The sequence below is a fragment of the Aulonocara sp. 'chitande type north' Nkhata Bay genome, linkage group LG11 (assembly GCF_057382095.1).
Source record: "Aulonocara sp. 'chitande type north' Nkhata Bay isolate Kocher_YH1m ecotype deep benthic linkage group LG11, A_spYH_male_GT1.1, whole genome shotgun sequence".
NCBI classification, from domain to species: Eukaryota; Metazoa; Chordata; class Actinopteri; order Cichliformes; family Cichlidae; genus Aulonocara; species Aulonocara sp. 'chitande type north' Nkhata Bay.
In genome coordinates this window covers 10,700,134-10,723,935 of record NC_141354.1, presented here as the reverse complement: position 1 = coordinate 10,723,935, position 23,802 = coordinate 10,700,134, and the positions used below count along the sequence as shown (strand labels likewise).

The 23,802-nt window shown below is 42.1% G+C and overlaps 3 protein-coding genes across 8 annotated transcripts; 2 read left to right on the top strand and 1 right to left on the bottom strand.

The window, feature by feature from the left end:
- Nucleotides 1–374: 374 nt before the first annotated feature.
- fzd6 (frizzled class receptor 6) lies at nucleotides 375–12,524 on the top strand. 3 transcript variants are annotated; one of them, XM_086310524.1, is made up of 8 exons: nucleotides 375–510; nucleotides 1,770–2,189; nucleotides 7,298–7,491; nucleotides 7,575–8,151; nucleotides 8,260–8,679; nucleotides 9,859–10,007; nucleotides 10,125–10,529; nucleotides 10,671–12,524. In XM_086310524.1, exons 2-8 carry the CDS (start codon nucleotides 2,004–2,006, stop codon nucleotides 10,834–10,836), a joined length of 2,097 nt encoding a protein of 698 aa, XP_086166650.1. In that variant the 5' UTR covers nucleotides 375–510; nucleotides 1,770–2,003; the 3' UTR covers nucleotides 10,837–12,524. The 3 variants fall into 3 exon arrangements, with proteins under 3 accessions (XP_086166650.1, XP_086166647.1, XP_086166649.1); XM_086310521.1 differs by having other exon boundaries at nucleotides 8,260–8,682; XM_086310523.1 differs by lacking the exon at nucleotides 375–510 and adding an exon at nucleotides 582–709 and having other exon boundaries at nucleotides 8,260–8,682.
- A 133-nt stretch (nucleotides 12,525–12,657) lies between these two features.
- LOC147318535 (collagen triple helix repeat-containing protein 1-like) lies at nucleotides 12,658–18,629 on the top strand. Of its 4 annotated transcripts, none has more exons than XM_086310526.1 (5): nucleotides 12,658–12,814; nucleotides 13,723–13,800; nucleotides 15,468–15,686; nucleotides 15,780–15,996; nucleotides 18,147–18,629. In XM_086310526.1, exons 1-5 carry the CDS (start codon nucleotides 12,704–12,706, stop codon nucleotides 18,287–18,289), a joined length of 768 nt encoding a protein of 255 aa, XP_086166652.1. In that variant the 5' UTR covers nucleotides 12,658–12,703; the 3' UTR covers nucleotides 18,290–18,629. The 4 variants fall into 4 exon arrangements, with proteins under 4 accessions (XP_086166652.1, XP_086166654.1, XP_086166655.1 ...); XM_086310527.1 differs by having other exon boundaries at nucleotides 12,674–12,772; XM_086310528.1 differs by lacking the exon at nucleotides 13,723–13,800 and having other exon boundaries at nucleotides 18,147–18,628.
- A 90-nt stretch (nucleotides 18,630–18,719) lies between these two features.
- LOC147318534 (solute carrier family 25 member 32-like) lies at nucleotides 18,720–23,714 on the bottom strand. The gene is made up of 7 exons (XM_086310525.1): nucleotides 23,263–23,714; nucleotides 22,956–23,106; nucleotides 22,501–22,586; nucleotides 21,635–21,789; nucleotides 19,913–20,026; nucleotides 19,584–19,729; nucleotides 18,720–19,466 (listed from the first exon to the last, which is right to left on the bottom strand). Exons 1-7 carry the CDS (start codon nucleotides 23,465–23,467, stop codon nucleotides 19,340–19,342), a joined length of 984 nt encoding a protein of 327 aa, XP_086166651.1. The 5' UTR covers nucleotides 23,468–23,714; the 3' UTR covers nucleotides 18,720–19,339.
- Between the last annotated feature and the right edge of the window lie 88 nt (nucleotides 23,715–23,802).

Below are 23,802 nucleotides of genomic sequence, written 5' to 3'. Positions count from 1 at the left end.
ATTATATTCTATAAGTTATGATTGTTGTAAAAAAATAGAAAAGTTGGTGTTTGTTAATAAACCCTCTCAGCTGTATTTTGCATTGTTTCATCCTTTATCTGCCGTCTGCACGTACGCGGCGTTTAAGTGCTTCCTGTCTATACTGACATTGTTACTCTCGTTGGGGCATTCAACTGCTAGTTTAGTGACCTGTAAAGTTAGTATGTACAGTACGCCACTCTTTTAAAGATGAACTTGCCCTTTAATTTTTTTTAATATAAAAGGCTATTATACACATGAAGTCTCCCACCCACAAACTACCGTGAAACTTAGATTTTAACTTAAAAAACAAACAAACAAAAAAACACTTCATATTTCCAATTGCACCTGAAAGCATCTTTAGTTCAGAGCAGGACGGGAATAGTTGGTGGGAAGGTGCGGGAGCTTATCTCAGGAAACACGCTACCAAATTCCTCACCGGGCAGATCCTGCAACTATTCATAAAGTCAGCTAACTCTTGGGTATTTGGGGGTAAGTTTTCGTGTTTCGCATTTTTACCCCCTCATGGGTTCTTTCTGCTTGGTTGTGGCGAAGTTGTTTCGGCCCCTTGTCCCATGGCAGCGACCGAGGCAGGGATGTTGACTGCACTGTCTCCCCACAGCTGGTGTGTCATTTACGGGGAAACAAACGGCTTTCCTGGCCGCCGTGGACTCGCGTATTGATTTAAAACGTAATTAGCTTTGACATATGCAAGTAATTGGACAGTAATATCAACTTATTATGTCTGTTTGTAGCCATGTCTGCATGGTATGTCGAAGTGTTGGTGGAACGTGTCAAATATTTACCCTGCTAACTATTCCTGGTATATCGCTAATATGCTAACCAAAGGGCTTATTAAGCGTAAATTACTTTTTAGCTACTTTAGCACTATGAACCTCCTTGACTACATGCTGTACTTTGAGGACTGCTGAATTTTGTTGTACGTGGAAAAAGGGATGCGGTAATATTAAGCGCTTATCATCAGTGATAAGATAATCATCAGAGAGATGAGTACCTATATAAACGATGTGTCTCTTTAGTCTCAATGGACAAGAATTCTGTGCAAACTGATCCAAAGCTAGCTTTGCTCAAATTGTTAAAATTCAGAATATAACCAGAAGTTATATCAAATAAATGCATAATCTGTGGGCCCCTTGTTAGGTCACCAGGAACAAGCCTAAACCTACACATACTCTGTTTTTATGAAAGGCAAAACATCAGTGGGAAAGTACAGCAGGCTGTCTGCCGTTCAGGTTTCTCAGTGGCTCGTAAACCAAGTGTGTATGTGGAACTCTGACACTTTAATGTGAAGTTTAATGTGCATCAACAAGCCGAGACTCATTCTTCTGAATCAGCATGGATCTTGCGCATTCCCCACCCTGTGTAAAAAGCATGCACTCGAGGCCTGCGTGGGGATTGACTGGATTTTGGTAGCTTGATTCCATCTGACTGAGGAGTCTCTAAGCAGTGCTTCCCAAACTAAACTTCTCAAAGATTTTAAGACCTCAACGGACTTGTAAGGATGCACTGAAATCATGAAAATGTGTTTATTTTTTAAGTGACGGAACAATGCATGCCAGGTTGTTTTCCTAAAACTGAAATTGTGCAGTAAATGAGGTACTATTGAAAAAGAAAAACCTCCTAAGCTGGGATTTCTGAAGGGATATCTTGCTGAAAATTCGGTTTGTGCGTCCACTTCTCTGTGTGTCTGAAAATATAAACCTGTGTCACAATAAGTACCTTCTTTTCAGGGATGTGGAATTCCTATCTGTGGCCTATAGGCACTTGCTGACTCACCATGAAGAAATTCTACCTGCTGCAGCGCCCACCAGCTCCACTGAGATGTCCCTGGGAGGAATGATACACGGATGACAGTCTGAACCAGGCCAAGACGTCCTCGCACGCAGTTAAAAAGAAACTCGAATTAGTTTATACACACACAAAAAAAGAACTGTGCACACGCCCACTCCTACTCACTCATCACAATGCTGATGCCAGGACCACTGTGGGTGTGCCTGGCACTGATGTGGGTGGGAAGCTGTCATGCCCACAGCCTGTTTACGTGTGAGCCTATCAGAGTGCATCGGTGCTTGGAGACGTCCTACAACATGACCTTCTTCCCCAACATGATGGGCCACTATGATCAGGATATCGCATACAACCGCATGCAGGTGAGCCCTCGTAACATTACACAACATTTATCTGTAGAAATCTGTATGCCTATGCATCGTGCAAGCATACAGTGATTCATTTTTATTTAAAGGTCCAGTGTTTTATAGATTAGGCGGGCCAAGCAAGCTAAGCATGTGAACAATTGTCAAAAATGATTCAACCCCACAGAACTTATTTTAAATTCTAGTAGAATTTATGTAAAATTAGGCTGAATTTGTTCAAAGTGTATATTGGGCTAATGCAGAGTTTATTGACTTATCCAGGCAGCCTCTGGCCCACCTCAAAGGTTCTCATCAGTCTTGGTTTCCATGGAACGTTGAAAAAACGCTTCCTCTCCTTATAATTGGAAATTATACTTCAGGCCACATTCAGCGATGATGAATATCATGTCCATATAATTGTCATTATTAGTGCCATCAGCGCTGTTTGTGGCTCCGGTTACTAATTGACGGTGTCTCTCAGCCCATACTGAAGCACATATTGATTGAAATATAATTACCATTTTGTAATGGACTTCAACTGACACACAGTATTTACCAGCCACAGTTTGTCCACAAATCACATCTGATTGTTAAAAGAAATAGCGAGTGATTAAACTGTGAATCTGTCCACTTAAATTCTAAAGGGAGGCTTTTAAGAAACCTTTGCGGTAGAAGAAGGCTCTGCTTAGGGTTCCTCTTACAAGTAAAAGAAGTTAAGAAAGAAGAATATTCTTAGTTATAACAAAAATGTGTCACAAGCTTTAATCACTGACTAAGTCCAAAACCAAAGTCCAAAAATCACAAAAACAAGAGGCCAGATGGGGAGCAAAACAGGTGCATCCACAGTCATTTCACAGAATTGTGCACAGAACTAAGCAGAGAAAACAACAAAGAGAAGGCCAGGACGATTTTTATTCTGGAGGCTGATTAAGGAATATCAGACAGGAGGGAGACGAGACACAGGTGTAAGTAATTACACACAGCTGAGCACAACCTGGAGGAGACCGTCAGGAAGCAACACACAGGACGTGAAGAAAATAAACTGTCAAAGCTAAAGAGGAAATAACCAAAGCAGACTTAAAGTTCTACAAGAGAAGAAAACACAAACCACAAATACAGAAATGAGACAAAGAAAAACACAGGGAAGAACATTATTACAACTACAAATACACAAGGCGTGAACCAGAATTTAAGCTATACAAAATGGAGCTTATCACTATAATAAGTATCTATAATAGAACAGCAACATAATAGGACAACAATGAAGCTAAATAGGGATTAAACACTCAATATCACCAGAGCTAAGATTCACAGTTTACTTTACAGGAAATCAGCTCAGACTCACCCTAACAATAATCGAAAGCCTGCAGCAGCGACACCAAACAGAAAGTACTTAATTAATAACAAGTAGAAATCCAAAAAACTCCATTCTCCCTGGCAGCCATAAGATTTCCACTGGGCTTTGCTAAAGAGGCAAAAATGCAATAGAAATGGAAGGATGTGAAATAGCCATCAACACACAGTAAACGTGGAACGGTATTTATCAGAAAATCGATGGCTCTCAGCCGATCAGTGGAGCCAACAGCTAATTCTGCACGCTAAGCTGAGAGGCAGCTTTCTTTTTTAGGGTAATCAACATTTTTCAGCTCATTACTTTTGCAATTTGTGGGTTTCTTGTTGATCTTCTGATAAGTCAAATCAGTTTAGGGTTTTTTTCTTCATTTGCACGCACTCATGCGATTGCATGTAAGTATAGGTGGCTATGGGGTGCATTTGGTCTTGGTATTGACTGTTATTGCGTGACCACTTTTCCATCCAATTAGTGGGTGATGTTCTGACTAACACCTGGATGACTGATGAATGGTTGAAATGAGGCATGTAATCCGAATCCAAGCTAAGTTAATTTATCCTTATGTAAGTAACGCCTTTATCGGTTTTGGAACATTATTATCGGCATTTTTCAGGTATGTTTAAAATACCATATGCAAACATGTTATCAGGGTTTTTGAACTTTCAAAAGTCAATATCCAGATTGGCTCAAAATATCCAGTGGTAATTCAGTGTATACCCATATGGAAAAGAAATAGTAAAAACTTATATGTGATTACTCATGAAAGTGGCCACTTTCTCATTACTTTTGTACATTGTTTTAGTAAGTATCCAAAACATACAAGTTTCACTATATAATTTTTCAAGGGATCTTATATCTGTTTTCACTCTTATATGCTTTTCATACAAGTTTCACACAAGACAGATACAAACTTTATAAGATTTATATATATCTTTTCCATATGGGTAATCTTGATTCAGGAAGAAAAACGACTTAATTGTGTTTGTTTTCAACAGAATAAACGTACAATTATAACAGAAAGCACAATCATATATATGTTTGATGGTTGTTGTTTGTTTTTTTTTTCATTTCTCCAAAATTCTGTCTTCATCATTCGAAACTGCGGGAAAATCTCCTGTCCCTTTATTGTGTAAATTCAGGTCATGATTCAGATCACAGTGTAACATTTGGGCTGAGCTCAAGGACCTGTTGTTGTGATATAACTGTCTGATCATTTGTTGGCATCAACAAATTAGGAAAAATCTAACACAAGCTAAGAAGTCTAGCTGTATACGTAGAAGCACCTATAAGCTGTGCTCTTGTATAAAGGTTTATAGACTGTACTGGGCTGTTATGTGCTCCAGTCAGTATTACACAACAGAAGTCAGTAGACCATCTCTTAGCAACAGTAACTCTCAAATGACACTGAACTGGTGTAATTAGAGATTTACACCCTGCAGATTAAAATTTTCTTCCATGCATAGAATACAAAAATCAGTCTTCTTTTTCATAGTGGAAAAATATGCTTAATATCTGCTCAGATTTAGAGAATTCTAATCTTAAATTTGACTTCTCTTCAGACTAGTAGTGTTCTCTTTAATCACCACCCTTTGCTGTGACTAAAGTCTAAGTTTGTGTAACTGGTGTTTCAGCTTTGCTCCGTCAACCCTGTGGCACTTTGGCTAATGTGCTTTAAGACCATTTGTTGTCTTGCACATATCCTCAGCAGAAATGTTTCTCTAGCTGTTGCATCCTGTCTCCTGGCATTCCTGGGGGTTTGGGTTACGTGCATTTGGTGTGGAGTGTTGAGCATGATCTGTAGGAGTCTTTTGTGTGGCATCTGGCAAAGGTATCAGCTTCTTATTTCATGGCAACCTTGGCCACGGGCAACTTCAGTGACTTTGTTGTGAGGGCTCTTTGATTTCTGGAGGAAGGGGAGGGCCACACCCAGTCGCACACAAAGCCTGCTGTGCATACCACAAGGAGTATCCTCTGTCTCTTAATACCCCCCCAACACACACACACACACACACACACACACACACACACACACACACACACACACACACACACACACGGTCCTACCTCCGCAGTCCTGTCTCCCAGGTGACAGGCTTACACTCTCTGGCCTTCATTCAACGTTAAATACTAAACATAGCCCGCTTTGAACATGTGCAATGATTTATCACAAAGCTCTGACGTTGGAATCAGGCAGGTTTCTGCTTTATTCTGGGCACAGTCCAGCCTATCAGTAGGATTTTCCGGAGGAGGGCTAACCTTTTCCTGCCCTTCCACTAGTGTTTGCCAGCTTTGGAAAGAGCAAAAACTTTGAAGTGTTAGAATATAGAGAGAATGGAAAGACAAACTGACACACTATAACGGACACTCGGGGGCCTTGAAAGTTTGAGTAAAACTTTGAAAAGTAAGAGTCATCTTTAAAAAAACAAAACAAAAAAAAACTTCACTTAATACTTAAAGTACATTGTGCAGAAATTCTCTGCGAAGGATTTTGCCCTAAAGAGCAAATCAGCTCAAATTTTGCAGCTGATCCTGTTGGAAGGTTTTTGAAATGAGGGCAGTTTTTACAGTAAGTGCTCTAAAGAAAATAAAGGTCAGATTGTTCAGCCACGAGGAGCCTCAAGTCCAGGACCTCCAGAGGAGAGAAACAAGGACGCTTAATGTCTGAGGGGGCAAGCCCAGGGCCCAGAGATGTGGGCCTGGAGCCAGAAAAAGCAGAGAAGAGAAAACATCAACTAGTGCAATATGCTCAAGTGTGGTCGTGTGGATTTCCTTTGCGCATATCGGCAGTTTAGATTTACAGCAAGCTATCCAGTGATGAGGTCGAGAGTGTGGAGTACTCTGAAATACACACAATACAACACAGCACAACACACTTAGCCTGTGCTAATGCATGCCTGTCACTATTAACTGGTTATGTATTGAACATGCATATTACTCCAAGTGATGTAGCTGGTGTCGATCCAAAAATAATAAGGCTGTCCTCCACACATATCCTCAGCAACCTTCCCATGAACAGCTCTGTGCATTCCAGCCTTCTTGGCCTGTCCCTGGTTGTTTCCAAATGTCCGCACTCTCATTTCCTGCCACCTATACCCCCCCTTCCAATGCTCTGGTTGATCATGGTTTCCGGCCGATGAATGGACAGTTTTGTGTGTTACTATAGTGTACTGTTGCTTATGTAGCATAAATATTTTCACCAGCTTTTGCTACCCTGATCATTTGTAATCTCAGTGCTTATTATATTACAATGTCCAGTCATGCAGACTGCACTTATAACACAAGTAAAATCATTATATTTATGCCTCTTTTCCAGTTGCATTTACAAAAGTAATTTCACAATCTTACAGGTTACTGTCTGTCTATTTTTCAGAGAAAAATGTTTAAAAACTTCAAACTGTGCAGACTGCTACCTACACCTACTCCCCCAGCACAGCACAGTCTGTGGAAATACTGGATTCACCAGTGTAGGCAGACTGTACATAGCTGTAACATCATGAAAATGCTTTGGAAGCTCTTCAAAGAAAAGTTATAGCTGGAAAACTTAGATTTAAGCTACTTCAAAGGTTTCTTTAGGGAATGCTATATAACTCATGCACGCACATGTGAGTGTTCAGGTCACGAGTAGGGCTGTCAAGCCTTCAAATCTATCAGTATATTCAAAGTTCTCAGGTGATGTAACTTGCATCTAAACGTAATGGAAGAACAGAGTGCAATAATAGTTGTTATAATGGAAAACCGATTTTTAATATAGTATGTTTAATCTCTTCAATTTCAGCCATTTATGCCCCTGATAAACCTGAAGTGCTCTCCAGATGTCCACCACTTCCTGTGCCAAGTCTTTATCCCAGCATGCACCGAGGAGAATAAGGTGATCCACCCCTGCAGGGAGCAGTGCAATGCTGTTCGGTCCGACTGTGAGAAGAACATCCACACCTTTGATGTCCCCTGGCCTCCTGAAATGTGTGAAAAGTAAGAAAATATCCTTCCCCGGTTTCATTACCCACAATTCATGTTGAGGCACTTATCCTGTTATATTGTTATTTATGCTCTAGATTGGACCCTTGCAGTGTGCCTGGTTCTCCAGCCCCTTTAACCACCCCAGCAATCTCCTCATCCGCTAAGAGAGAGCTGGGCTTCTGGTGCCCATTGCAGCTAAAGACCAAGCCAGGTCATGGCTCATCATTCCTAGGCGCCCAGGACTGTGCTCCACCTTGCTCCAACATGTACTTCAAACCCCACGACATAGAATTTGCAAAGAGCTTCATCGGTGTGTGCTCCATCATCTGCCTGGGTGCTACACTCTTCACCTTCCTCACATTCCTTATTGACGTCAAACGCTTCCGTTACCCAGAGCGGCCCATAATCTTCTATGCTGTGTGCTATAGCTTTGTCTCGCTCATATACTTCATCGGCTTCCTGCTGGGAAACAATGCAGCCTGCATCAAAGCGGCCCATCCTGCTGGGGTTGACACAGTGGTGTTGGGCTCTCAGAGCAAAGGCTGCACTCTGCTTTTTATGCTTCTCTACTTCTTCTCCATCGCCGGTATCGTCTGGTGGGTTATACTCACCATCACCTGGTTCCTGGCAGCCGGCCCCAAGTGGAGCTGTGAGGCCATTGAGAAGAAAGCGGTAAGGTTCTTAAGTATTTAGGTTTGTTTCCTAGTAGCAAATAGGAAGCAAACACAACAAGGAAATATGTGCAGTTACAGCTCAGTCAATATTTTTATTTTGTCTAAGGTGTGGTTCCACTCTGCTGCCTGGGGGATCCCTGGGGCACTCACTGTCATGCTGCTGGCTCTGAACAAAGTTGAAGGAGACAACATCAGCGGAGTCTGTTTTGTGGGGCTCTACGACCTGGATGCGCTGCGCTACTTTGTACTGGCGCCACTGTGCGTGGGCGTCATAGTCGGCCTCTTCCTCATCCTGGCAGGTATCGTTTCTCTGAATCACGTCCGACAGGTCATCCAGCACGACGAGCGCAACCAGGAGAAGCTTAAGAAATTCATGATTCGCATCGGCGTGTTCAGCTGCCTCTACCTGGTCCCGCTGGTCACCCTGCTAGCCTGCTACACCTACGAACAGAGCCACCGCAGCAGCTGGGAGAACACCTGGATAAACGACCGCTGCCAGGAGTATAGCATCCCCTGCTTAAACCAGGTTGTTGTGACTATTCATTCAGTAAAGATGGGGTGAAAGTTTAGGACAAGCTTTTTTAGACTGCTGAAAAAGGGCAAAACCAAAGCACAGTGAAAATTTCATAAAACTGATCAGGGCTCAGAAGGATCCAAAAGGCTCATCTGTTTAAAAATCCCAATTATTAAATATCTATAATGTCCTGCAGAGTACAGGGATTCCAAAATCAAGACTGTTATGACAGATCAGTGTGGAAGTAACAGACGTCTTAGAAGCTGCGGTACCTCAAAAATGTAGTGCAGAATACATGAGTTTTCTTTAATTTATTAAATATAATTTTTCCACATTAAAATAAATAAAAACAAAGAACAAGAGGTCTTTAGATGAATCACAATTTAATGCAGGGTTATAAATTTTAAAAAAGATGGTGGGGAGAAAAAATTGGCATCATCAGTTTGTCTCAAGGGCCAAATAAGCACACTGTTTCTCCCTCTGTTATTCTCACAATTCTCTTTGGAGCCGTATACAATATGTCATGTCTCAGGATATGTTTGACAACATTAACACTAACACAGCATCTTGTAATGGGGGTGTATCCAACATAAAGTAATGTCAAACTTCTGCAAACATTAAAGCAAAAGACTTTAGAAATAATTCCCACAAATCCCCAAAACATAAAGGTGCAAGTCCAAAACATATGGACATTATTAACCATTTTTTCCTCCATCAAGCCAGTTGAGCACCAGTTTGTTCGGACTTCTGTTTAGGAGCGACCAAAATTCAAGGTTTTCCAACAGGAGTCTCTCCAAGCTCAGGAACTGGTGGAGGACGACTGTATTTCCCAAGCAGTCTGCCGCACACCTTCAGATATTTCAGTGGCCAGGTCTTTGTCCTGTTGTTGTTTCATACAGCATGTAGTGCCCATGTTCGGTCATTTGGTGGTGTGGTCCAAATTCATTAGAAGTGCTTTAGTAGTGCAAGAATTATACATCAGTGGATATCTGTATGGTATGTGGAAGATACAATACGTGAGCTTATAAGCGCTGCAGTGGGAAATAGCTTAGTCTTGTTTTGACAGTCAGTACCTGATGCCTGTACTGGAAATGCTTGACTTTGTCTTAAGTAAGAAATTGAATTTTTTTATTTAACCAGTTGCTCTAAATCACAAGGATCTCATTACCATTGAGTTTGTTACTGTTTTAGACCACAGATCATGAACGCCCTGACCTCTCCCTGTTTCTGGTGAAATACTTGATGACATTGGTGGTTGGCATATCTGCAGTATTCTGGGTCAGCAGTAAGAAGACCTGCTCTGAGTGGGCCTACTTTTTCAACAGGACCCGCAATAAAGAGTAAGACACAACTCTGACCACAGCAAAACACGTGGAAGATCTTTCACACAGTCACTGATGGAGTGAGAATACAGTATTCTAGATCATGTGTTTAATGCCATGTCATGTGACCCACAGCCCCATCAGCGAGAGCCGTCGGGTGCTCCAGGAGTCCTGCGAGTTCTTCCTAAAGCACAACAACCGGGTTCAGCACAAGAAGAAGCACTACAAACCAAGCTCCCACAAACTCAAGGTCATCTCCAAGTCCATGGGCACGAGTACCGGAGTCACGCCCACCAGTGTCTCCACCACCAGCAATCAAGGCACCTCTGCCTTAGGCAACCATGAGCCCCACATGCAAGGTTCACTGTCTGAGACCTCAGCCAGGGAACACCTGGACCGAGGCACCTCCAGTCGAAGCTCGAGGAGAGGGGAGAGAGATAGGGAAAGAGAGAGGGATGGGGGGGAGAGACGCAGCAAAACGGGGAGCTCCAGTAAAGTCAGCAGTCGCTCAGAGAGCTTGCACAGAGTGGCAGATGGGAGGTAAGTAGGAGAGGTGTGAGATGCCATTTTTGAAATGTTAAAAAATTGATTGTATATGTACAGTTCCTTACATTACATGCACTGCAACATCAGACAAGCATTAACCAGCAGTAATCTGTGATGTGTCCTGGCTGGTTTTAGGGCAACTCCAAGGAGCGAGCTATCAGAGGTCAGGCACATTCCCTGTGAGAAGCAACAGCTTTCAGCTTTAAACCCAGCACACACCAGCAGCCTCCAAGACGCCAGCCACCAGATGGTGCTCCAGGTGCCTGAGGAGCGCAAGGACCCAAAGGACAGCAGCTGCTGAGATATCTGACCTTTCAAATTTGTCTGCTCATCCATCCACCCATCCATGACACCAGTCACATGGGAGTCATGCTTGATGCTGGTTGTTGTTCCCATTGTGGGATTTTATTGAATACACTGGAGTGACTGAATGGAAACAGACCAAAACTTGTATTTCAGATGTTCTGAGGGTTAGCCCACATCTAACGGTGTTTGACGATTTAGTCTGTTTAAGTCATGACTTTGTCTTCCAGCTTTACTCAGTGTTTGACCTGAATGTTGCAGCAGCACAGCTACATGCATTGAGTCTGCTGTTTTATAACTTGTGATTTCAGTGGCATATATGCATGCTAGTAAACGATTGCAATATTTATGTAAATATTCTCTTTTTTTATATCTCATATATTTAGTCGTTCACTGGACTGGTCGCCACACTGAGAGTTTAATTGTTAAGGTGAAAATATTGCCAAATATTGAATCCAAGGAAAGTCTTCCTGTGATAAAGTGTCTTTAAATGTCCTATTGTTCTTAAAACGTCATCCTGTAAAACACACTGTGTGTCACTCCTTTGAGGCGTACTCTTAAACTTGATATAGCTGATTTTCAGAGAACTTGTGATTTTATTTTGAATACTTTTCTTAAAAGAGACATATATTTTTCCATTTTCTGGTCATTTCTCCATGTTTTTGTTACAGAAATGCATGCTGTGCTGAACTGTCTTCAAAGCTGTGAATTTTGGTGAAATACAGCTTTGAAGCTTTCTAAAAGAATGTATTTTTGCTTAGAAAATCTTGTCATGATATCTGAGTTTTACTTCATAGTTACTGTGGCTAGAGAAATCTATGACATCATTGAAATACCAACAGAAAATGAACAAAATGAACTTGACTTATTTCAATAATACTATCGATCAAGTTCATCTTTACTTTTTATTACTGTGTTACTTTTCTCTTTTGGAATATTGATGAAAGAGCATCTTTAAGTTCAATTTTTTACTAAATTGATTAGTTGGAAATGATTGAAAATCTAATGCATGAGTTCATGTTTTTTTAAAACTTAAAGGCAGAAATTAAGATTGGAACGTGGATTTAAACTGAAAGTACGAGTGCATGGACATGGTGGGGGAATGTTTTATTTCTGTAAAACCATAATCATGATATTTCATTTTCTGATACCAGGGTTATATATAGTCATCACGATATCCCTATAGTATCAACAGTGTATGAAATCGACGAAACAAAACAAGTTTTGCACTATTTGTCATTAGTAGCATTATCCACTGATTACTAAGTTGTCATAAATAAATAGAAAGATTAGTTTTGAGATCATTTTTGTTAAAATAAAAAAAAGACCACATGCAGCATCTCTACTTCAAGTACCTCCAGAACAACATCTGTGATTCATTAGGAGTGCCTTACTGTGCTGTCTGTGTGCTGTGTAAGGGACTGAGCTACCCCTCAGTTCACTTACATAGATTTATTTGGGAGTGAAAGGACAGTTTCAGTAACACTAAAAGGGAATCTTGTATGTTTTCTATGTTATGTTCCTATTCTGACATGTGGATGAGGGTCTTTCTTATGACGTATGTAGCTCTACTGTAGTCTTATCAGTACTCCAAACATTTTTGTGAACTTTTTTTTTCTTTTTAATATAATTTTCTACCACTGTTGTTTCATTTTGATAAAATATTCAATTAAACATGGAAATGAATGTGACTGTGTGTGAGTCAGTTATTAACCCTAACGTTACTCTCACAGCTATGTTTTCCCTAGAGTGCATTTCAGTGAGGTGACTGGCTCCTTCCCCCTCTCCTGGTCCAGCCCTCTGGGCTATAACCGGCTGGAGTCGCGCAGAACGCACGGTAGTCGGCCGTCTCTGTCGCACGCGTGATGTCTCCTCTCGCTGTCCGCCTGCTGCTGCTCGCCTGCCTGGCTTTGCCTCTTTATGCGGTGGAAAAGGTGAGAAGCAGAGGCTACCGAAAGGATCCTGACGCCGACAAGGTAAAAGGGGTTAGATAAGATTACCGTGTAGCCGTTAACGACAGCTTCCAAAATAAGTAGACATGTGGCAGGAGAGGAGTGGACAGATTTTGTGGCATTATAACTCTGGGAGAGAGAAAAAAGGCTCACGTCAACATGTAATTATTACACTCAGCTTTACCGTCATTTAGTTGTTTTTCGGTGCATCCCATTTAACATCCACTGACTATTTTGCCTATTTTTACAACTCATTCTGGGCTTCTTTTTTCTAGCGCTATGCATTGCTATTTTTAAATTGTATCTTTAAACATTAGAGGGAAGGAAAAAATGTTTTAAAAGATTTATCCACATGTAGAATAGTGTGGACAGCAGCACATCAGAAAATCCCACTTTGTAGCTGTTATACACTCAGCTGCTTTTCTATTACTCCAGACCAGATCTGGCTGTCCTCCACGACTGAGTGGACATAAGGGGGGACTAAACAGGAAGTTGTGGTCTGCCTCATACTGTTTGCTGGCCTTTGTTATCCATCCGACTGTTTGAATAGTTTATAAGTGGGTGCAATTTGGGCAAAAAACTTAAATGTACGTTTAAAGCTGGGTAATATGATATTTTTAACAGTGCCCAAGGCAGAGTTCAACTGTTTAATTTCACAGTCCCACGATACCTATCAATCTTACATTGTTTATGCATAGGATTTCATAACCCTCAATGATGCATCTGTTTAGTGATTGAAGGAACCAACTGGACACACAGATGTTGAATCTTTTAGGAATCAAACAGAAGTGAAACTAGTATTTATTTTTCTGGACCCAGTCGAGCCCGCCCAAGCAGTTTCTCTTTAATATTCCACAACCGTGACCACAGTGATTAAATTTTAAAAAAGAAGAAAGGAAAAAAAAAAACCTTATGTCACCATCTGTGTCTAGTGTACTGGAAACGATGCCGAAAAACCCAACTGCACTAGACACTCTGGAGAAGAAAGACCTGCTTACTTGGCCAACATGGTAATCACGAAAATACTGCTTTGCATCTCATCGGCTTCCTTTCAATCTAAAAATCGCGCAAAGCTGAGCATTATACCCAGGCTCCGCTCTGCATGCTCCAGGAGAGCTTCAGGCCCTGCTTCTGTGTTGACTAACGCATAAAATGCTCCTGATTCCTCAGCTCTTCGGGCCAATTGCAGCCTTTTAGTTTTCCAGTTACAGTAGCAGACTGTACGCGACTAATATTCAGCAGGGCTGGAGTCTAATTCATGCAGGCAGCCAGCACCACTATAGAAAGAGCAGACTGGGAGCTAATATAAAAGTCAGCTGTGTGGCGAAGTGGACAGAGGATCCATTCATTACTCTGCTTTGAAAGCTCTCCAAAAATCTTAGTAAAACACCAAGACTTTTTCCTTACCCAACTCCAAGACTAATGGGGAGTCCTTGCATCGTTTCCACGTTTTGCCACCTAATTTTGCCAAGGTGCATGAAAGCCATGCTTCCAGCTTTATTTAGTTTCATGCATACAAACCCACAATCTACTGCTGTCACCAGACACTTCCCAGACTTCTATACAGATGATGTCAGGTCTCACATCTCCAGGTTGCTCCAGCGTTAGCCGCGTAATGGCTAAAACAGACACTGGACCATCTGTTTCACAGCAGCTGATGATAAATGCTCTGACTCTCTAACTTCCAGGCATTTTTCAGATTTACATCATCTGAAATACTTTTTTTTTAAACTTCACCCCAGAGATTCAAGTCTGGTTAAGTCTGGTTAAGATGTTGGTGTTTTTCTTTGCAAGCTCCTTTGACCATGTTGGTGTAAAAGCTCTTTGTTCTCCTCCTCTGCTTTTTTTTTTTCTTGCCCTAATGCCTTTTGGACACATGCCCCCCTCCTACTCTCCATAACTACTTCACAGATGCATACTGAGCAAAAGGGCAACAACGACCTTCCAAAAATCTGCAAAATGCTTTCACCTTTCATGCTTACTTAAGGGCGAGGAGACATTTCTGTATGTCAACTTGTGTCCCTAATTGCTTACAAAGGAAAAGCCACCTCCACCTAAAAAAAGCTTGAACCTACACGACACACTGCAATCTACTGGTCAGAGCGTCCCTTTGAGGAACACGTTGGGCAGATCTATTTAGATCCTCATTGTGTCTATATTTGCATGTGGTAAGGCTTGGCAAGCGCCCCCCCGTCTGTGTGTGTGTGTTTGCGTGGGTTTGAGTCAGCCTGAGTAGGATGCTGCGTCTGTTTAAACATAGCAGAAGGTTCAACAGGACAATGAATCACATTAAGGGATGAGTGGCCAGACAGCCACTAATTTAGGCCACTGCCGAGCCTTCAGTTCCTCATTAACAGCAGAGCTATGTTTTGCTTGCTCGGCGGCTTCATGGTTGTTGGTCATGTTGCTTTGGCTTGATTTGGATAACACGGCTTTTTGCACTTCCTTCAGCACAGTTGTTTGTGTGATGTGTAATCTGGCTCCTTGTGTGTGATGGTTGGATGGATGGCAGCATTTAGGTGTCTGTGGTGCATGCAGTTTAAACAGGGATTTAACCTCACTGGAAGAAAGACAGTCTTGAAACAGGAAGTCTGATAACAATAGATTCTGTTGTTATCATGTTGTTGTAGTATGGTTTTGTTTCACTATGTCCTCTTCTCCTTGTTTCTTTTTTCAGTATGGCAGCTGCCTGCAGGGTCCAGCAGGCACCGCTGGAAGAGACGGTAACCCTGGGGCCAACGGCATTCCTGGGACGCCTGGTATCCCAGGCCGCGATGGACTGAAAGGCGAGAAAGGAGAATGCGTTACTGAAGTTTTTGAGGAACCCTGGAAACCCAACTACAAGCAGTGTGCCTGGAACTCGCTGAACTACGGGATCGATCTGGGTAAAGTGGCTGTAAGTATCTCACTGTATCTGTGGGGAATGCAGGCATTTCAATCACTGCAAACACACATTAAACACACACTTATGCTCCATTCTGCGTCGCAGGACTGCACGTTCACCAAGCTGCGCTCTGACAGCGCCCTCAGAGTCCTCTTCAGTGGCTCCCTCAGACTCAAGTGTAAAAACGCATGCTGCCAGAGGTGGTACTTCACCTTCAACGGAGCGGAGTGCACAGGACCACTGCCCATAGAGTCAATTATTTACTTAGACCAAGGGAGTCCCGAGCTCAACTCAACCATCAACATCCACAGAACTTCCTCAGGTACGACACAGACTCTGAACAATACTTGTTCCCACCTCACGGTGCTAGTAATGCTATGGAAAGAAACATTAAGTGAAGTGGAATTTCCTGTATTAATGTCAGGTCTTCATCCAAGTCCTAATTATGAACAAGCACAAAATATTTTAGCTCATAACACATGAATAGTTGCACTCTTTTCGTTCATGTTAGGAAAAGCAATGAACCCCTAAGCCAAGAGTGTCAAACATAAGGCCCAGGAGCCAGAATCAGCCCAGTAAAGACTCAAATCTGGTCCTATTTCACAGCTTTGGAAAATGTGAAGAAAGGCAAAAGTTTTGAATTTTTAACTGTATTTTCATAAGTTTTACAGGTTTATCAGTACTGATAAAGACCTCCCCCATGGCCATTCATGCTACACCAAAGTCATTAGGTATAGGATTTAAAAAACATTTTTCACAGTCAACTGTAGAAATTTCTTTACAAAAAAACCCCAAAATGATGATACATAATATAAAAAAAGAACATTTTCTATTTAACATGTCCATCTCTTACACTTTAGCCTGAAGAATTGTGCTGACAGGTTTTTCTCTTCCGTTACAGAAGCATTTCTTTATCACGTAGAAAAAGAAAAAACTAAGATTACCTGTTAAAACTGTGCTTCCTTTTCTTATTTTAACATATCTTGGGGATCAAATGTGCAATTAAACTTCTTTACACTGACAGAAATGGGAATTCCACTGGTCAGGCTCACTTAAGATCAACAGGTTTGACTTCCAAGCCCTCGGCTGATGGCATCATCAGAGTTGGAGCCAGGAGTTACCAATTATTCCAATTAGTGACACTAGATTGGAGGCTCTAAAGGAGAAAGCAGGGTGGTGGCACCATGATGTCTTAGAGCTCTTCTGCTGCCTCTGGGCCTGCACAGCTCACCATGCTGGCTGGAGCAATAACTTTAAACATCAAAGTCAAGCTAGTGAAGAATGTCTTCAAAGAAAATCCACCTTTTAGAGAAACCAAGTCAGAGGACAGAACTTAAAGATAGGAATAACCTCAAGAGAGCCGTTCACAACAGACGTCCTGAGAAGCAGTTGTGTGAAGAGTGACACGAATTTCCTGTTGAACATTTTTTAGTCTGTTGCTGCTGCAAGAAACTGTTGCTTCCCACCATAAGAAGAGAGAAAAAAGTCCAAGCAGTAATTAAATCCAGTGGTTCACATGAAGGACATAAGGACGCTTAGATTTTGTAGTTTACATTTTTAACTGTACTTCAGACCAATTCATGTTTTGTTGTGGTTTTTACACTAAAATGAAAACTGTGTGCACACTCCAGCAGCTAGTTAAGCTACAACAAAGTCAAGAAACGGGGGAAACAGCTAGTTTCTCCCATTTCTTGTAAAAATACATTTAATGTATTTTTAATACATTAAATGTTGTTTATTAGCCTTCTGCGACCTGATGTGCCAAGGCTGACATGGCAAACCAAGCCCCCTTCTTTACTGCGATTTGGGCGAGTAACAGCAGCTCCAGTTCTTTCAGAAACTGAGAGATGAACACCTGGAGACTTTTTCTGGAAAGTGCCCAAAAGGGCTTGTATAGATGTGTAGAACAGTTCACTTCTCAGATTCACAGTATTAGAGCATTGGATTCATGTGCCTCACACACAGTCTGTGTGTGAGATTTACAGCCAAAAACATGTTGGGACAACCTGTCTCAGCTGCAGGTTTTGAAGGGTTAAAGTTTTTTTTTTTTTTTTTAAGAAAAGACTGGGTTATTATACGGGGTTATCAACTGAAACAACAGTTGAGAGCATCAAGTTTCTGCTCCTCAAATTGTTCATGGAGGAAGTGAAGAAGCCACAGCTCACAATTTATCACCCTTTTTTGCTTTGGGACTTTTAGAAAGTGAAGCTGGCTCCACCCCAGCTTCAGTCCTTTTAAGCTAAGCTAATGAACAGCCTTAAATGAACTGCACAGACATGACAATAGTGTTGACTGCAGACATGAAAGATTACATGGTTTTAATTATTTTTTGTTTCTGTTTTTAAACCTGAAAGGCCCAGTTTTTCACCGCTGTGTCAGAAAACAACTTGTCTCGGCGTTCGGTTTGGGTGTTCCCTGAAATTCATTTGCACCGTCTTCTCTTTTTTTCCCTCTCCGTCTCTCTCTCTGCAGTTGAGGGGCTGTGTGAGGGTGTCAAAGCAGGGCTGGTTGATGTGGCGGTGTGGGTGGGGACCTGCGCTGATTATCCAAGAGGAGACGCATCCACAGGCTGGAATTCCGTATCCAGGATTATCATAGAGGAATTGCCTAAGTAAGGAAAATAAAGCAATACGAATGGGAGGGACCTAGTTTTGGTAGCGTGACAGCATGTTATCCGACGCGCCACAACGATCAGGTGTGGTTTGCTGAGGCGTCACTGATGGGAACGTGAATGTTTTTGAGTTTTGTTTAAATGCTACACCCGTCGACAAGCCTACGATTACTGTACTTTTCTGTCTACCGGAAATAAACTTTGTACTGTAGCTTTTTCAGCTTGTGGCTGCCGTTAAGAGTACAGCAACAGACATGGACAGTACCTTTAAACTCTGTACTCCTGTGACCTGTTTATATGCATTATCACTGTTAATAAAGCGCTTCTTTTTTAAGGAAATGTTACTTCTCACTTCTGAAACACTGCATATTTATTGCCTGTGCAACAACAAAGTAACATTTAATGTATTCACATGAATCAGGCATGAGACTGCATTTAAAGCACATTTTAGATTTTATAATAAAATCTTATAAAGCACAGCTGATACAATGACACAAAAACGTCAGGGAAAAAAAAAGCACTCATCAGGCAAATCATTTCACACATCTGCAACATCTGAACCTGAGCCGATCATGAATTTGATGTTTATAATGAAGTTTTTCATAGTTTTATAGTTGAGACTGTATCTCTCTGTTGCCAGAAAGCATAAAGTGTAAACAAAACTGCTGCATGATGAAATATTCATCCACCTCTTTAGAAAAGACCCTCACACTACCAGTATTTAATAAAAACAAACAAAAACAAACTGTTAAAGCAACATTGTCCCCATAAAGGTGAACAGCAACAGACATGCTCCCTATAACTTCATTGTGCGTCTGCCATTTTTCACCAACTGTCAGGAAGTTGTATTGAAAAAAAACTGTTGCTGCTCCATTTGGCAACACTTATTTTCAGTGCACATGAGTGATTTTCACTTCAGCACATTTACACGTACTGGACGACGACAGCTCGGCGTCGATCAACACGGTCCTCCCCTGCATCTCCTCCGCACGGCGCCAACGTGTCAGCACGAGTTTGCAGCATTCGGGGCAGTCCGTGCCCTGCTTTTAAAACCTCATTTATTTTGCCCGAGAAAAAAGTGAGACACATTCTCGTAAACCACGAAGGTGATGCAACAGGCTGGGGTGACGCGGATCAAGTTGGGGATGATGCCTTTGTAGAAACCAAGGGTACCTTCATTCCTGAGGAGACAAGTGGGAAAATGTTAAGCATCAATCATAACAGGCACTCGAACTGTGCTCAGAACCTGAGACGGGGCCGGCACGCTCGGTCCCACTGTGAGTGGATCGGTGTCTTACCTCCATGTCCGTCTCACGACGTCAATAACTCCATTGTATCTATTGTGCTGGTCTTGCAGGCGAGCTCGCACCACTTGATATGGGTATGTTGTGGCCACGGCAAATATTTTGGATAATGCTGCCATTGTGATGTATTCCAATGGGTTCTGTTTGCACAGACAGATAAATGGAAGGAGGAAGAAGGGAGCAGAGCAGTGTAGGAAAACTGATGAGTCACTTGTTATCAACTGTGGGCTCTGTCTCATTAGACTCAAAAGTTACAAGCCTTATGGCTGAGTTTTATTAAACAATGTTTCCAGCCTGTCTGTGGCTCATGGTTAGTGACTCACCAGCTTTGCGTCTGAATGTGCTTTTCTGTATTTGTTGTAGTCTCTCTTGAGCTCTTCGTAAGTCATGAACTGCAGTGCTCCATGAGACGTGCCGAGCAGACCGGGAACATAACCCTTTTAAAGACATACTCTGTAAGTCGGTCTGACTTGACACTCAAATTCCCACAGTGTGACTTATCCACTGAAAAGCCCACACATCTGTGACTCCCCATCTCTTTACTCTCTGTGTGTTTATACACCCCTCTGCATTTAATCATTAGTTCGTATTAATCTCTGGCTCTCTTCCACAGTGTGTCTTTTGTCTTGTCTCCCCTTAGTGAACCTGGTTCCGCTGGAGGTTTCTGTTAAGGGGAGTTTTTCCTTCCCACTGTCGCCAACTGGTTGCTATAGGGCAGGGGTCCCCAATCCCAGTCCACGAGGGCCGGTGTCCCTGCAGGTTTTAGATGTGTCCTTGATCCATCACAGCTGATTTAAATGGATAAATTACCGTCTCAACTGTCTTGAAGTTCTCCAGAGGCCTGGTAATGAACCAATCATGTGATTCAGGTGTGTTGACCCAGGGTGAGATCTAAAACCTGCGGGGACACCGGCCCTCGTGGACTGGGATTGGGGACCCCTGCTATAGGGGATCATCTGATTGTTGTGGTTTTTACTGTAGGGTTTATACCTTACAATATTAAGAGCCTTGAAGTGACTGTTGTTGTGATTTAGCGTTATATAAATGAAAATGAACTTAATTAAATTAAGGGCCCTTGGCCCTATTTTCTCTTGAACTTTAGGTATAACATTTCCGACAGCAAATTACAATTCAATATTGTTAATGAAGAAGCTGACATACTGCTTAAAACCTCCACTCCTGTATAAATGGGTTGTGTTTTTTTCCAGCTAGAAAGGTAGCTGATGCCCTCTAGTGGTGATTAAAGTCAATAGCGCCTACAAGGTCTTCAGTATTCCTATCAAAATAAGCAAAAGTGAGATCTGATGGGATATTCAGAACACATTAATTTGTCCCCCCACTTAGAAACATGAAAAAAGCTAAATAATTCAAAAAGAAAACATGCCAGGACATCACTCAGCAAACCAACAAAAGCTGCACCAGGGCCGAGCCTTCTTTCTTTAACAATGAGTGTACTTACTCCCAAAATCTGAATATGAAATATGAGTCCTAATCTCCACTGAATGTTTGGTGGTAAACCTAATGATCCCCACCACACACACAAACACACCATGTTGGTATCTAAGCGAGCGACAGCACAGTCTCTCCTCTGACACCAACAGGTAGTCTGAAAACCACAGTGGGCTACTTTTTTTGTCAGGTCTTTAAGGAATTGTTGCTAGTGTGCCATCTCAGTAACAAAGCTGAGATGCCTGTGATTTCTTTATGAGTGGGTATGCATGTTTAAGCTGAACCAAACAAATGACAGAAAAGCTGCCACAAATGAGGGTTATCAACTTGTTACACTGAATCTCACCATCTGGGACGAGGCAGACACAAAGGAGCATGGACGAGGAAATTATGTCTGTGAGTGCTACTCAACAGGGATAATATTTTAAAGAAGGAAAGTTGAGAATAAATATATGGAAGTAATAAAGACTACTAAAACATTCTGGCATTAACAGGTGTAGAAAAATCTCCCAGTTTAAGCCACCCCTCCCAAATGTTTAAACTTGCTAACCATGCAATCTTACATCATAAGGAACACTAACACACTCATGTCTCACCTTGTAGAGTCCAGACACTCCTTCATGGCGGTAGATCTTAACCAAAGCATCAAACATCCCCTTGTACTGCTTGCCATTTCGGTCAGCACTGTACTGCAGCACCAACCGGGTCTTGGTCACCCAGATTGGATTGGTAAGGGTGAGCGTGAGGATGCCTAGGCAAGGACAAGAAAGGAAATGTCACTAGGAAACACACGTGACTTCTATTACTTTGTTAGACCCATGATTAGCACACAGGCCCCTCAGTGAAGAGTCATTTACTATAACTCAATATCTATGACTTGACGAACAGGACCAAGGACTTCCTGACTTTAAAGTGGTACAGGAAAAAAGACCTATTTGAAGTTGTGCTAGAGATCTCACACAAATGCCCAGCTGTTTGTGCACAACACAGTTTGGAATTAGCTCACCGTGTCACCAAACTGAACAAGAAGCGCAACAGAGTGCATTTGTGCATTAGGCTCTTTAATGCCACCCAGGTATAATTCTAACCTTCTCATTAGAATGGTGTAAGTGCCTGATGGCGGGAAAGAAAAAAAAATAAAAAATAAAAATAAAATAAAAAATCACAAGATCAAATCAATAAAACATCTGTTTTGGTTTCATTTTTATACTGTTGATGGTAGCTATAAAACCTCCCTGTCATCGGCTTCTTCAATTTATTTCCATTGAAAATCTTGTGAAGGCTGTAAATGCCTTCGTTTCCCCCATTCACACAAGCATGTAAGGCTGCCCTGAACCACAAGTAACCAACTCCCTGTCAGTTACTACCAGCTTGTAGCAGTCATATCTAGCTGCTGTTATTGATCATGTGCTGATTATATGGTGGGGGAGTGCAGCAGCGTTCAAACACGGGTAGTACTAACCAGCTTCAGCCGCTGACACCAGGTGTTCTGTGGCACTCAGTTCAGCCTGACGACCTTCCTTTGTGTACCCTTTGATTGCGTTGTAGCTGTGAGGGAACAGGGCAAGGGCAATAAGACATCTTGCAGTTGTAAAGTCATACATGCTGCTTTTTTCATTCATAGGGTGTTGTACAAACCCGAACATTACGGCTAACAGCTAGATTCTCCAGTTTCAGTGCAGCTAACAAAACAACAAGCAGCCACTTACTGCTAAAGAGTCAGACAGTGAAAGTGGACAGTACATCCTCGGTTTCTTAACATAAAACTCATTGTAACAGCCAGGGACAGCACAAAAGTGATCTAGCTTCACAGAAAGTGTTACACCTACGTCAGTTTTTGCGAACAGGGCTCCATGATGTAAATTATCTTTCATGTGTAGCGTTTCATGTCCTCATTAAAGCTTATAGCTTACGTACAAGAAGAAGTAGAGGCCCCAAGATGCACCAGCACCCCAAACGTTGGGTGTCACGCCTTGATAGAGTCCCCTCAGTCCCTCCTGCTGCCAGACACTCTTCATGCAGTGCACCATGCCACTATACTTCGGTCTTAATTCAAGTCCATCACTTACTGCATTTAAAAGACATTACGGACCTTGAAGTCATATGATACAAATTAAACACATCATAGCAGTAGTTTCTTAGCAGATTCAAGTAAAGTCATAGCAGCATGACACATCAGACACTAAGGAAATTGATTTTAAAAGTTCATATTTTCATGCCGTACCTGCAAACCTGATTTTGACCAGGTCCAAAGGATGAAGCACCAGAGTTGACACCACTCCCCCGCTGAGTCCCGCGATCAGGTTTTCTACCTTCACATGGCTAAAGACCTTCTGTAGTCGTCCGCCGAACGAGACAGCGGACACGGGTTTGCCGGGCAGTCCTGTCTCTGAAACGGGACCGTGATTTGGAGCGGAGCTCATGCTCATGGGCAACTTAGCTACCTAGCTAGATCCTACCAGATAGCAGTGTGTCAAAATGTAACTCTCTATAAAACTGAGGCGACCCCTCGCTTACTCTGCTGCAGTTTCCATACAGTACGAGGACGGAACAGCGTCCTCATATCTCTCCTGTGCTAATGACGCACCACGTTTCTGACATCCGGAGGTACCTCACAGGTGTAACGCACTCTCCAAGAGTCAAGTCGCAGACCCAGTGCTCGACCTTGCTGTTATTATTAAGTAATGACAAGTTCCCGTTGTTGAAATAGTACTTCCGGTTAAATACTTCAAAAATAATTCACACATGAAATATGCTGTATTCA

Coding starts and splice junctions, on each gene's coding strand:
- fzd6 (XM_086310521.1), top strand. CDS start 2,004: ATGCTGATGCCAGGACCACTGTGGGTGTGCCTGGCACTGATGTGGGTG. Junction 8,152..8,259: donor AGGCCATTGAGAAGAAAGCG/GTAAGGTTCTTA, acceptor ATTTTGTCTAAG/GTGTGGTTCCACTCTGCTGC. Junction 10,530..10,670: donor CACAGAGTGGCAGATGGGAG/GTAAGTAGGAGA, acceptor GGCTGGTTTTAG/GGCAACTCCAAGGAGCGAGC.
- LOC147318535 (XM_086310526.1), top strand. CDS start 12,704: ATGTCTCCTCTCGCTGTCCGCCTGCTGCTGCTCGCCTGCCTGGCTTTG. Junction 13,801..15,467: donor CTGCTTACTTGGCCAACATG/GTAATCACGAAA, acceptor TTCTTTTTTCAG/TATGGCAGCTGCCTGCAGGG. Junction 15,687..15,779: donor TCGATCTGGGTAAAGTGGCT/GTAAGTATCTCA, acceptor TCTGCGTCGCAG/GACTGCACGTTCACCAAGCT.
- LOC147318534 (XM_086310525.1), bottom strand. CDS start 23,467: ATGAGCATGAGCTCCGCTCCAAATCACGGTCCCGTTTCAGAGACAGGA. Junction 23,107..23,262: donor GGTCAAAATCAGGTTTGCAG/GTACGGCATGAA, acceptor TTTTAAATGCAG/TAAGTGATGGACTTGAATTA. Junction 20,027..21,634: donor GAGTGTCTGGACTCTACAAG/GTGAGACATGAG, acceptor TGTCTTTAAAAG/GGTTATGTTCCCGGTCTGCT.